Raw genomic sequence first — 14,877 nt, forward strand, 5'->3', positions numbered from 1 at the left:
TCACCTTAAAATGGTGTTTCTCGAGAATACGGCTTATCTCCCAGGAAAGAGCACCAATATAGTGCAAAAACGCTCGTGATCTGAAGTCATTACTTTGTTTTCCAGATCACGTACTTTCATTCTAGGATTCACACTGAATGCTCTGAGAATTTCTTTCTGGGAACAACCGTTGGCTTTAAAAACTCTCTTACGGTGTGTGAGCTCTTCTTGCAAATTGCGATTATCGGATACACTGTGCGACCTGAGCAATAAGGTCTTAAAGACAGTTAAGGTTTGTGAAGGATAGTGGTAGCTACTGGCATGTAAGTATAGATTAGTATGCGTTGGTTTACAATTCACAGCATGTTCTAATGTGCCATCAACTTTACGACGGACGAAAATATCAGAAAATGGAGGCATCCATCTTCTTCTCTTTCCACAGTAAATTTAATATTAGCGTGAATAGAAATCAGATACCCAATAAATCGATGCAACTCACCCTTCCCATGAGGTCATATCACATTGTATCGTCCACGTACCTCCAGAAAACCGTTGATTTAAAACTTGCCAAGTGCAGTGCCTTGTCCTCAAAGTCTTCCATAAATAAATTAGCTACCAGAGGGGAGAGGGGGCTACCCGTAACAACTCCATCAATCTGTTCACAGAATTCACCATTAAACTGAAACAATATGATAGGAGTGCAAGCTCAAATTAGGCCGTGATATTTTCGTCAAAATGTTGGCCGGTAAGTACAAAAGCTATTTTAAAGGCACCTTGATATATAATGACACCACGTCAAAACTAACCAGAACATCCGTACTATTTAGCCTGAGGTTGATAAGTCTCTGAATGAAATCCGTAAATTTACTGTTTCCCTATCAATGGTTTTAATAATGAAGCTAAATATTTGGCAATAAGATACGTTGCTGAACCAGTAGTGCTCGTTATTGGCCGCATGGGCAAATCCTCTAGGCGCTCATTCTTATCCATCTTGTGAATTTTAGCAACCCCAAAAACTTCGGTGGTACTGCAGCTCGGGCTTTTAAACTTATAACCTCCTTTTGGAGCGAAGAAGCGTTCAGTCAGGCAACAGTTCCAATTGTCACCTTGTTGGTAGGATCTTTGCTAATCTGCCTGTATGCACCAGAGCTTGGTATACTATGTATATTTTCCTTAGAGATTTCCTGAGGCAATAGAAAAGTAGCGTTACCTTTATAACCACGTAGAACTGCCGTGTCAGTATCCCCACGCAACTTTCGTATTGAAAGTTTCTCTTCCACAGAAATATCACTTCTTTGTGGACAATGTTCCGTAATTGCTCGGCAGCTTTCAAGGTCTGATTTCTTCATCTGAATCTTGTGATAGTGGTCTAACAGCTTCTTCTGGAAAGAGATTTGCAGATAAACCTTTTCTGCACATTCTTTTAGTATTTTCCTTTGTTTAGCTGCTGTTTCTTAGTTATCAGAGAATATAGCAAAACCGTCTACAAAAGGTAGGTCTGAGACTTCTACATTCTCCCGGTATCAGCCTAGTCCCGTTTGTTTCAAGAGTCCTTGTATTTTGTTCTTTTTCGTATTCCCTCAATACTTTGTCCAGGTCTAGGGTGAATAATAGTGGGGATATTTCATCGCCTTGCCGTACTCCAGTTTTGATCATGAAGGGATCAGAGATTACACCCATGAATTTAAGTTTCAGTACTGAGCCGGACAGTGTCTGGTTGACTAGTCGTAGTATTTTTGGGTCGAGTCCCTATTCTTCTAAGATATTGAAGAAAGATTGTCCGTCGACAGTCCCGTATGATTTTTCGAAATCTATGAACGTGCAAATGTCTGGAGTATTCCTGCTAGCCTTGTATATTAGAACAGTTTTCAGATTGAAGATTTGTTCTGCGCGTGAATGGCCGGGGTAGGGGCCTATCTGGTATTCACTAATTTTGTATTCTAAGTGTTCTCGTGTTCTCTGCAGTAAGCACGCTGAGAAAATTTTGTCGGTGTCTTGTAGCAGTGAGATTCCTCTGTAGTTGTTCACATTCGTCCTGTCTCCTTTCCTGTGCAGTGGGTGGGTAAGTGAGCATTTCCAGTGTTTCCAGGTGGTTCTTGTTATTTGTGTAGGTTCCTGTAAAGACTTTGACCCACGGCTCGACAGTAGTTCTGTAATGGAGCCGTCTCCACTAGATGTCCTGTTGTTTTTCAATTTAAGTATGTTTATGTGGACCTAGCAGATTCAGAAGGATGTAGGTTGCAGTAGGTACTGGGAGATGAAGAAGCTTGCGCAGGACAGAGTAGCATGGAGAGCTGCATCAAACCAGTCTCAGGACTGAAGACCACAACAACAACAACAATGTGGACCTTTTTCACATGTTGGTAGGAATGATTCAGGGCGAATCGAAGTGCAGTCCCTTCTTGGGAACCTTGTTTTAGGTTCAGCGCAATTAAGTAGATCAGAGAAATAGTGTGCCAGCTCCTGACAATTCTCTTGATTAATTAAAGCGAGTTTTCCATCTTGTTTTGAGATGTGTAGCCGTGGTCCTCCCTTGTGAATGTCCTATAAAACTCTCTCGTGTTGTGGTTGCGACAGTTTTCCTCTGTAGCGTCCAGTTGTTCCTTCGTGTACTTTGATGGTTTGCCTACTGTGTTTTGCAGCCTACTTCATAGACTCGATAAAACGATATAGGCTTTTCGGGAATTTTTTACTATTGTTTTCCTGGAAGGCTTGTTTGGGTGTTGCTAGCGTATTTTCACATTCTGAGTTCACCATGGGTATTTAGTGTTTCTTTTCATGGTATCAGTGCTTTTGCTTTTTGTGTAATCTATCTATGTAATTCTTCCCGTGTGGTTGCTTGTAATCTTTCCCGTTCCTGCTTTACGTTGGATTCGAGGATCTTATTCGTATCAAACCACCTTATATGTCTTCCTTCCCGACGGATTTTCTTGGGTGTAAATTTTATTCTGATGTGAGTTAGTGGTCTGGATCAACATATGCATCTCTGCGAACTTTAATGTCACAGATCTCTTTCTGGATTGAGCAGGAAACGCCACATGGTCTATTTGCAATTCTCCCATTTGTTGATAGGTAACTTTCATGTTTGCTGTTTTCGTGGGTATTTTATGAGAGATGTTGACATAATCTTCAAGTTGTTCGGTGAATCTCATGTCATTTTTGCTTGTACATTTGTGCGTGGGGACCTTTTACACAGCCCTCTGGTGACTTTTTTTCTCTGCCGATTTGTGCGTTGAATTTCTATGAGACTTTGCGGATATTGACCATCACAGTCTCTAACGTTGGCCAGAATTTATTTGTTGGTTTGGGGCCTTTTTTCTTATCTCCATCTGTGGAGGCGTGTGTGTTATCATAGTGTATTTCTTGTTTGCATACTGTAAGCGCATTGTTATTAGCCTGTTGTTTATGGGAGTGACTTCTCTGATTGAATTGATTATCTTCTTGTGTACCACGAAGGCCATGCCTAGAAATGGAGCACCGCTAGCGATTCATTTTTCTGTCTTCCTCTCTAAAATACTGTAGTTTCCATAACCCATCATGTCTTACGTCTGTTTGCATATTTTCGGCAGAGCAAGTGTCATCATATTTTGTTTATCGAACACTAATGTTAGGTTGTCCAGTTTTCCTATTTGGATTGGTGTGTTTATGTTGAAGGTTCCAAGAAATGTGGAAGTTTTGTGTGGAAGTTTACCAGGGAACTAACTCAATATCTCTGTGATAGTTTAGTGCAGATCCCTCAGAATTACAGTTCTTGTTTACCATCTGTTGTCGGATGGAATGGTTAACATCTAGGATATTGTGTTATTCCTCGCACGAGTCATGGTTGCTTGTAACCTTGTTGGTCCAGTGTTTCCATGGGAAATTAGAATCAGGGATTTTTAGTTCATGGAGCATTCATTCGCTGTCGCATCCTCTGAGTGGACAGGTGACTGGGAAGCCATCCACCCTGGATGCCGTCGCACCTGTACTTTCTGTGCTGTATTTGGCCCGTCCCAAGTATTTTATTTCCTGAAATACCATGAACATAAAATTAAAGAGATTCGAGATGATACGGAAGCTTAACAACGGTCGCTCTTCACATGATTCGCGACTCAAATGGAATTGTAAGTAACTGTGTACACTAAATATTCTCTGCCACACACCGAAAAGTGGGTTTCACAGTACAAATGTAGAAGGGGCAGCCAAATGAATATTAGACAGATGGAATAAAGTAAGTAAACCGATTATTATGCCAAATGTAACAGACTGTGCTGTGCGATGCAAGTTGACTTATCGGAGTAATAATTTCAGTAGCGTACTGAAATATATCTTTAACTTCTGCGCCTAGAACTTTTCTGGGTTAGTGCTTGTTTTTGCGAGTACTGTAACTAAATCGTAACGGTCTTGATCTTAGGCGATTTCTTGGCGCCCCAGATTATTATGTTTTCCACTATAAGGCTCCAAAACGCATTCTGGATATGATTCGTCGAAGCTATACAGTCCGTGTCCGTGTCGTGCGAGTCATCGACATGACAGATATCGTAAAAGGCTCGCTTATAATGTATTACAGTACTGACCATAGTCTGATGAAGAGCGCTCGGACTCTCCTATGCCTGCGATGTTAAATTTAAGAATCATTTTATTTTGCACCAAATGTACTATAAACACTTTTAGTAACATGGTTTTAATACTTGACACTTAATATTCAGTACACTGACAATCATTCCTGTTTATAACAGCAAAAATTAAAACAAGTTTGTCATTAATTATATTTCTGTTGATCTTTTACTCTTTGACATATTGAAAGGCTGTGATATAATGCGTACGCTGAAAGCTGTAAAAAGCTGAAAATTTTAGATTACCATCTCGAACAGTTCACTTTGTAAGTGTTTCATACAAGGCGAAAGATGCATTGTGAGAAAAAGCGTTTACAATTTTGACAACAATGTAAAATATTCCCAGACTATAGAAAAGATTTTCTTCGCTAAACATGTCGTCATCTACTCTTCTTGTAGAAACTCGTCCTTTCTCTAGTTCGCCTCTCCAAATCCTTCGGTTTCCTCTCACCATTCCGGTTCCTCTCATTCTCAATCAATAAAATATTCATCTTGTATGTTCCATAGCACATGACATTCAACAATATTTCCTTTCTTTTATGTGGCTATAGCATCTTATACTCCTAACTGCAGAGTATAGTACTCGGTTTACAGAACTTAGGCGTTACGTCAGTTGGTGCAAATACACTAGATACCAAGGATCAGAAAATGTTTGTACACATAACAACAGTGTACCAAAAGCTATACTGGACATTTAAAAGACAGTCTTGGAAGATCAGTTCCACAGTTTGTGATAACTCTTAGGTACGTTGTACAGGGTCCCATCCTGACCACATGACTAGCGGCTTTTCTTTTCAATCAATGGCCCCTAGTTTCCGAGAAAATCGATTTTGAAGTGTTATGCGCACCTCCTATATCCGCAAATGTCAAGCATCTTCCGACCGAGGGAGTGTACGCAGGGCCTACGGTTCAGGCCCACGACGTTGACTGTGCGGGTTCAAATTCTGCACGCATACGATTTTCTTTCCTTTCTAATTTAATCGTGTAGACTATCATTACATAGTATGTCATATAAAATTATTCAAATATTGTCATTTACCCCGTAATAATTTCGTTACTGAATCATTCATTCAAATGTGTATTCCGTTTGTGGTTTGTAGTTAAAATTCCAAATATTTGGACAGCTCCAACGAGTTCGCAAAGATGGACGAAGTATTATCAGCCACAGAAGGATTCCAGATACAGACGAAAGTACTGATTTTACGTTTTGACCTCTGTTATGTACTTAACACGGATCAAACCGGTCGCCAGTGCCAATCGATACACAGTAGATCCCTTGCGGATCAAGGAGCGAAAACCGATTTCAACAAGATTAGTCGTTCATTCACAAGACAGTATACAACAACTGCGTCAGAAAAGATATTCCATTACATTTGCGTGTGTATGCATGCATGCATGCATGTGTATACGGGAAATTCAGCCGGATTGTTCGCAAACTGGACTTCGAGATGACTCACTTAAAAAATGTAATTGCGACGTGCAAGAAATCAGGAAAGTTCTCTAACGTGCTGTACGAAGAGTTTCTAAAATCTCTTGTTCTTGCGTAAGTGGAACAAGAAAAGTTACTTTACACTATTGATTTGTGGGGGGGGCAGACTGATCAGGCACCTGCACTGCAAAAATCATCCCAGCCAAATGTACACCACTTTGCCAATCCTTTGACGTTTATCTTTGCAAACAGGTGAAAATTTTCATGAAAAAAGTTCGGAATGCTCCCGACTTGCTAAAGACTAATAGTGGAATCGTTTCTATGGAAGATTCCCTAACTTTTTTTTTAATTGTGTAAGAATTTAGTCTATGTGGTTTCACAGCATTGATTAAGTATTTGTGGTTCGCATCGAACTTGATCAAAGAAAGAATAATCTTTGTGAATTTAAACGAACTGTATTTTCCAGTATCGCTCCTGAAAAATCCGTATGCCTGCAAGGCAGTAGCTTTCATTTAAAGTATTTGGTGCTATACGTTTTTGCGCTTTGTTGCTTCTACAACGGAAACCATCCGGAATTGTGTACTAGCACAGCGATACAAGCGATAGCAAGTAAAACTATTCTGTAACAAATGAAATGCTCACTCGAAGAAACTTGGGGGTAATGTTTGATTTATTGATGAACTTACAATGGCGAAAATTTTATTTTTTCATTTTTCATTATATTACTATTTAATGACATTCTGCACAATGAAACTGAAGAAAGAGTAAGTACATGGACGGGATTTTAAACCATACCGCCAGCATGTGACCGTGAACTTCAGTCAGTGCACTACGCTCACTTGGCCGGAACACTACTGAAGTTACAGGTATAGGAGGCACACATAAAACTTCAACATTAATTTTCTCGGAAACAAGAGGCCGTTGCACCTAAAGCCGCTAGCTAAGTATTCAGGGTAAGTCCTTCTACAACGTGCCTAAGACTTATCGATATCCTCATAGGACGGAAAGATGTTTGCCCTCACATCAGCCTTCAGACAGCGATTTACATGAAAAGACACAGCATACCCTTAAGGCACAGTACGCTGTTGCTCAAGTTGACACTCTGTGGCCGTTACCTTTCACGCCATAACGAATACAAGAGTGTATTTACGCCCGTAACAGTTACATCTGTAATTATGCTTATGATGGACAATTATTTCAAATGGGATAAAAGTTTTATCGTTTAATACCCGTTATATCATCAATATCTCCACAAAGTTACACACTACCGGGTGGTTATCATTAAAGTGCTGCTACTCATTGACGTTCACTGTGGGCTGTAATTATCGTATGACAGCGAAACTTGGTAGATATGCTAATGCGTTAATGCGGAACCTATTTACGGTTGAAAAACATCAGTTCTACTTTTGGCCGCCAGTTTAAATCTGGCGCGCTACAGCATCTCGTTGACGTCTCTGGTGTTCATGTTGAGCAAAGTGTTCAAGTGCTGGTTAACGATAAAATCAACATTAAGCGTTTGTCACATGTTTGCCATTTTCTTCCCACGTCCCATTAGTAATACATTACACATGCAGCCATTTCTAGACGTCTTTTTTGCATTCACAGCGCCAGATTTGCACGTGGTGGCTAAATCAGCTGTGTAAATCAGTTCTACATTAATACACTACTGCCCATTAAAATTGTTACAAAAAGAAGAAATGCAGATGATAAACGGGTATTCATTGGACAGACATATTGTACTACAACTGACATGTGATTACATTTTCACGCAATTTGGGTGCATAGATCCTGAGAAATCAGTACCCAGAACAACCACCTCTGGCCGTAATAACGGCCCTGATACGCCTGGGCATTGAGTCAAACAGAGCTTCGATGGCGTGTACAGGTACAGCTGCCCATGCAGCTTCGACACGATACCACAGTTCATCAAGAGTAGTGACTGGCGTATTGTGACGAGCCAGTTGCTCGGCCACCATTGACCAGACGTTTTCAATTGGTGCAAGATCTGCAGAATGTGCTGGCCAGTCGAACATTTTCTGTATCTAGAAAGGCCCGTACAGGACCTGCAATATGCGGTCGTGCATTATCCTGCTGAAATATACGGTTTCGCAGGGGTCGAATAAAGGGTAGAGCCACGGATCCTAACACATCTGAAATGTAATGTCCACTGTTCAAAGTGGCGTCAATGCGAACAAGAGGTCACCGAGACGTGTAACCAATGGCATCCCATACCATCACGCCGGGTGATACGCCAGTATGGCGATGACGAATACACGCTTCCAATGTGCGTTCACCGTGATGTCACCAAACACGGATGCGACCATCATGATGCTGTAAACAGAACCTGGATTCGTCCGAAAAATAGACGTTTTGCCATTCGTGCATCCAGGTTTGTCGGTGACTACCCCATGCAGGCGCTTCTGTCTGTGACAGCGTCAGGGGTAACCGCAGCCATGGTCTCCGAGCTAATAGTCCATGCTGCTGCAAACGTCGTCGAACTGTTCGTGCAGATGGTTGTTGTCTTGCAAACGTCCCCATCTGTTGACTCAGGGATCGAGACTTGGCTGCACGATCCGTTACAGCCATGCGCATAAGATGCCTGTCATCTCGACTGCTAGTGATACGAGGCCGTTGGGATCCAGCACGGCGTTCTGTATTACCCTCCTGAACCCACCGATTCCATGTTCTGCTAACAATCATTGGATCTCGACCAACGCGAGCAGAAATGTCGCGATACGATAAACCGCAATCGCGATAGGCTACAATCCGACCTTTATCGAAGTCGGAAACGTGATGGTACTCACTTCTCCTCCTTACACGAGGCGTCACAACAACGTTTCACCAGGCAACGCCGGTCAACTGTTGTTTGTATGTGAGAAATCGGTTGGAAACTTTCCTCATGTCAGCACGTTGTAGGTATCGCCACTGGCGCCAACCTTGTGTGAATGCTCTGAAAAGCTAATCATTTGCATATCACAGCATCTTCTTCCTGTCGGTTAAATTTCGCGTCTGTAGCACGTCATCTTCGTGGTGTAGCAATTTTAATGGCCAGTAGTGTACATCAGAGTATCTACCAGGTTTCGGTGCCATACTGTAATTACAGCCCATACTGGGCCTCTCCCCCCCATGAACCATGGACCTTGCCGTTGGTGGGGAGGCTTGCGTGCCTCAGCGATACAGATAGCCGTACCGTAGGTGCAACCACAACGGAGGGGTATCTGTTGAGAGGCCAGACAAACGTGTGGTTCCTGAAGAGGGACAGCAGCCTTTTCAGTAGTTGCAAGGGCCACAGTCTGGATGATTGACTGATCTGGCCTTGTAACAATAACCAAAACGGCCTTGCTGTGCTGGTACTGCGAACGGCTGAAAGCAAGGGGAAACTACAGCCGTAATTTTTCCCGAGAGCATGCAGCTTTACTGTATGATTACATGATGATGGCGTCCTCTTGAGTAAAATATTCCGGAGGTAAAATAGTCCCCCATTCGGATCTCCGGGCGGGGACTACTCAGGAGGATGTCGTTATCAGGAGAAAGAAAACTGGCGTTCTACGGATCGGAGCGTGGAATGTCAGATCCCTTAATCGGGCAGGTAGGTTAGAAAATTTAAAAAGGGAAATGGATAGGTTGAAGTTAGATATAGTGGGAATTAGTGAAGTTCGGTGGCAGGAGGAACAAGACTTCTGGTCAGGTGACTACAGGGTTATAAACACAAAATCAAATAGGGGTAATGCAGGAGTAGGTTTAATAATGAATAGGAAAATAGGAATGCGGGTAAGCTACTACGAACAGCATAGTGAACGCATTATTGTGGCCAAGATAGATACGAAGCCCACACCTACTACAGTAGTACAAGTTTATATGCCAACTAGCTCTGCAGATGACGAAGAAATTGAAGAAATGTATGATGAAATAAAAGAAATTATTCAGATTGTGAAGGGAGACGAAAATTTAATAGTCATGGGTGACTGGAATTCGAGTGTAGGAAAAGGGAGAGAAGGAAACATAGTAGGTGAATATGGATTGGGGGACAGAAATGAAAGAGGAAGCCGCCTGGTAGAATTTTGCACAGAGCACAACTAACACTTGGTTTAAGAATCATGAAAGAAGGTTGTATACATGGAAGAACCCTGGAGATACTAAAAGGTATCAGATAGATTATATAATGGTAAGAGAGAGATTTAGGAACCAGGTTTTAAATTGTAAGACATTTCCAGGGGCAGATGTGGACTCTGACCACAATCTATTGGTTATGACCTGTAGATTAAAACTGAAGAAACTGCAAAAAGGTGGGAATTTAAGGAGATGGGACCTGGATAAACTAAAAGAACCAGAGGTTGTACAGAGATTCAGGGAGAGCATAAGGGAGCAATTGACAGGAATGGGGGAAATAAATACAGTAGAAGAAGAATGGGTAGCTTTGAGGGATGAAGTAGTGAAGGCAGCAGAGGATCAAGTAGGTAAAAAGACGAGGGCTAGTAGAAATCCTTGGGTAACAGAAGAAATATTGAATTTAATTGATGAAAGGAGAAAATAAAAAATGCAGTAAGTGAAACAGGCAAAAAGGAATACAAACGTCTCAAAAATGAGATCGATAGGAAGTGCAAAATGGCTAAGCAGGGATGGCTAGAGGACAAATGTAAGGATGTAGAGGCCTATCTCACTAGGGGTAAATAGATACCGCCTACAGGAAAATTAAAGAGACCTTTGGAGATAAGAGAACCACTGGTATGAATATCAAGAGCTCAGATGGAAACCCAGCTCTAAGCAAAGAAGGGAAAGCAGAAAGGTGGAAGGAGTATATAGAGGGTCTATACAAGGGCGATGTACTTGAGGACAATATTATGGAAATGGAAGAGGATGTAGATGAAGATGAAATGGGAGATACGATACTGCGTGAAGAGTTTGACAGAGCACTGAAAGACCTGAGTCGAAACAAGGCCCCCGGAGTAGACAATATTCCATTGGAACTACTGACGGCCGTGGGAGAGCCAGTCCTGACAAAACTCTACCATCTGGTGAGCAAGATGTATGAAACAGGCGAAATACCCTCAGACTTCAAGAAGAATATAATAATTCCAATCCCAAAGAAAGCAGGTGTTGACAGATGTGAAAATTACCGAACTATCAGCTTAATAAGTCACAGCTGCAAAATACTAACGCGAATTCTTTACAGACGAATGGAAAAACTAGTAGAAGCCAACCTCGGGGAAGATCAGTTTGGATTCCGTAGAAACACTGGAACACGTGAGGCAATACTGACCTTACGACTTATCTTAGAAGAAAGATTAAGGAAAGGCAAACCTACGTTTCTAGCATTTGTAGACTTAGAGAAAGCTTTTGACAATGTTGACTGGAATACTCTCTTTCAAATTCTAAAGGTGGCAGGGGTAAAATACAGGGAGCGAAAGGCTATTTACAATTTGTACAGAAACCAGATGGCAGTTATAAGAGTCGAGGGACATGAAAGGGAAGCCGTGGTTGGGAAGGGAGTAAGACAGGGTTGTAGCCTGTCCCCGATGTTGTTCAATCTGTATATTGAGCAAGCAGTAAAGGAAACAAAAGAAAAATTCGGAGTAGGTATTAAAATTCATGGAGAAGAAATAAAAACTTTGAGGTTCGCCGAAGACATTGTAATTCTGTCAGAGACAGCAAAGGACTTGGAAGAGCAGTTGAATGGAATGGACAGTGTCTTGAAAGGAGGATATAAGATGAACATCAACAAAAGCAAAACAAGGATAATGGAATGTAGTCTAATTAAGTCGGGTGATGCTGAGGGAATTAGATTAGGAAATGAGGCACTTAAAGTAGTAAAGGAGTTTTGCTATTTGGGGAGCAAAATAACTGATGATGGTCGAAGTAGAGAGGATATAAAATGTAGGCTGGCAATGGTAAGGAAAGCGTTTCTGAAGAAGAGAAATTTGTTAACATCCAGTATTGATTTAAGTGTCAGGAAGTCATTTCTGAAAGTATTCGTATGGAGTGTAGCCATGTATGGAAGTGAAACATGGACGATAAATAGTTTGGACAAGAAGAGAATAGAAGCTTTCGAAATGTGGTGCTGCAGAAGAATGCTGAAGATTAGATGGGTAGATCACATAACTAATGAGGAAGTATTGAATAGGATTGGGGAGAAGAGAAGTTTGTGGCACAACTTGACCAGAAGAAGGGATCGGTTGGTAGGACATGTTCTGAGGCATCAAGGGATCACCAATTTAGTATTGGAGGGCAGCGTGGAGGGTAAAAATCGTAGGGGGAGACCAAGAGATGAATACACTAAGCAGATTCAGAAGGATGTAGGTTGCAGTAGGTACTGGGAGATGAAGAAGCTTGCACAGGATAGAGTAGCATGGAGAGCTGCATCAAACCAGCCTCAGGACTGAAGACCACAACAACAACAACAACTGGGCCTCTGTGAGTACTTCAATTATAATCATCCGGTATGCGCCCTGAAGATTCGTTCACAATTCAGTTTTTTTTTTTTTAATTCTTGAATTTAGTCAGCAAGAACTGCTTCAGTATTACTGTTGATAATCTTCAATGTGCAGTTGTCATTATCGCAACCTAACTAGGAAAAGAAATGTGGCTATGCCGATAGCGCTGCTTGGTGCGCCCGCAGGACATACCGTCTACGGGGCTGGACCGCTGGTATCAGCTGGAGGCGCGCACGCAGCGCTCCAACATCCAGGGCCGCATCCGGCTCAAGCTGTGGCTGTCGACGCGCGAGGACCGCGGCAACTCTGAGGAGGACAACGGCTCCGAGATCCGCCAGCAGCAGCGCCTCTACGCCGTCTTCATTGGCCACGAGCTCGACCGCTTCTCGGTAAGACACCAGACTCCGCCACGCGAGTCTCTCTCTAATTTGCGAAGACAAAACAGCATAGCCTACGATCCTCGTCCAACTGCACCCCACAAGTCGCTCTTCAGTTTCACTGTAAGACAAGTTACTATTGTAGTCTTCACCTATAAAACTGGTCTGTGCCGACTGCATGCTAATCAGTCATGGCCAAGCCTCTTTATTTCTGCACATCTACTGGAAACAACATTCGTTTGAGCCTAGCCGGCCGGGGTGACCGAGCCTTTCTAGGCGCTACAGTCTGGAACCACGCGACCGCTACGGTCTCAGGTTCGAACCCTACCTCGGGCATGGATGTGCGTGATGTCCTTAGGTTGGTTAGGTTTAAGTAGTTCTAAGTTCCAGGGGACTGATGACCTCAGAAGTTAAGTCCCATAGTGCTCAGAGCCATTTGAACCATTTTGAACCGTTTGAGCCTGCTAACTATAGACGACCCACGATCTCCCTCTCTAATGTTTACCACGTACCTTCATTTCCGTGTTGACGAATCCATGATGCCTTAGCACCTTTCATATCAACCGTCCCTTTCTTTTAGGCTATTTGTACCATAACTTTTTATCTCCCGAATTATTCATCAGTTATCCAGTCAGTCCATCTAATCTTCGGCATTCTTCTGTAACACCACATTTCAAATGCTTCTATTCTTCTATAGTCTGAACTGTCCATCATTCACTTTTCATTTCCGTACAAGGCTAACATCCAGACAAATTACTCTAGAAAAAGACTTCGTAACAGTTAAATTAAATTCGACTAACGACATGTTCCGTCTTCGCACGAGTAGAACTAAGTTTCTACAGCTGAACGACTTGTCTCGCATAGCTGTAATAAATTATATACATAAACCTTCCTTGTGAATCAGTCTATAAACCAAAAGCACATCAAAATCGCTGCAATAGTTCCTCAGATTAGCTTTCAAAACAGAAAGAAAGACATGGCGGACGAATTTCATTTATAACATCTACATGTACCTCGACAGACACACTTCTCAAGCCACTGCACTGTACATTGCAGAGAGTGCGTTGTGCCACTAGACCTTGTCTTCGCGGTCCTCACCCCAAATTTACGTTGTCGGCAGTAGAATCGTTCTGCAGCCAACTTCAAATGCCGGACCTTTAAATTTTCTCAATAGTGTCTCTCGAAAAGAACGTCGCTTTCGCTCTAGCGATTCCCCGTTTGAGTTCCCGAACCATCTCCGAAATACTTGTGTGTTGTTCGAACCTACTGGTAACAAATCTAGTAGTCCACCTCTGTAGTGCTGATGTCTTCCTTTAATTTGACCTGATGGGAATCCCAAAAGCTATACCAGTACTCTAGAATAGGTCGCACTACTGTTCTGCAAGCAGACTACTTTACAGAAGAACAACACCTTCCTAAAACTCTCCCAATACACTGAAATCGACCATTCGCCTTCCCCACTACAATCTTCATATGCTCTTTTCGTTGCATATCTCTTTGTAACGTTATGCTTAGATTTAATTGACCTGACTGTGTCAACTAGCAGGCTATTAATGCTATATTCGAAAAATATGGAATTGTTTTTCCTATTCATCTGGATTAACTTACATTTCTCTCATTTAGAGCTAGATCCCAATCATCAAACCGACTAGAAATTTTTTCTGTCTTGTATATTCCTACGGCGATTCAACTTCGACACCATCTCGTACGCCACAGCGTCGTTGCTGATTGTTGCGTACCCTATCCATGTACAGGTGCGTCAACTCTGGTCTAGCGTTTCTGCACTCTGGAGTTACGAAGACTGTTTACTTTACCACTTTTCCCACCAGATGACCAGCCGTTACTTCCATCATCGTCACCAGATGTGACTAAAAACTCGAATTGAAGATGCAAGAGATAAACAATACTCATGCCACATATCCATCATTACTACAACTACGAATCACACAGAAACCATTCTCGTGAATCTGTCCCCCGGTTAACGAAAACCGTATCAGGGTCCCTGCACTACTTCTTGAGACTAACCTGACCATACACAGGAAAAAGCGGCGGGGGGGTTCAATTTA

The 14,877-nt window shown here is 42.2% G+C and overlaps 1 protein-coding gene across 1 annotated transcript in view; it reads left to right on the forward strand.

Moving 5' to 3' along the window:
* LOC124788796 (BAI1-associated protein 3) overlaps window positions 1–14,877 on the forward strand; it is a gene marked incomplete at its 5' end in the record, with an annotated part of 518,896 nt that overhangs the window by 159,490 nt on the left and 344,529 nt on the right. Inside the window, one exon of the mRNA XM_047256078.1 lies at window positions 12,620–12,823. Coding sequence (XP_047112034.1) covers window positions 12,620–12,823 — 204 coding nt within the window. The remainder of the gene's footprint in view (window positions 1–12,619; window positions 12,824–14,877) is intronic.

The sequence above is a fragment of the Schistocerca piceifrons genome, chromosome 3 (assembly GCF_021461385.2).
Source record: "Schistocerca piceifrons isolate TAMUIC-IGC-003096 chromosome 3, iqSchPice1.1, whole genome shotgun sequence".
NCBI classification, from domain to species: Eukaryota; Metazoa; Arthropoda; class Insecta; order Orthoptera; family Acrididae; genus Schistocerca; species Schistocerca piceifrons.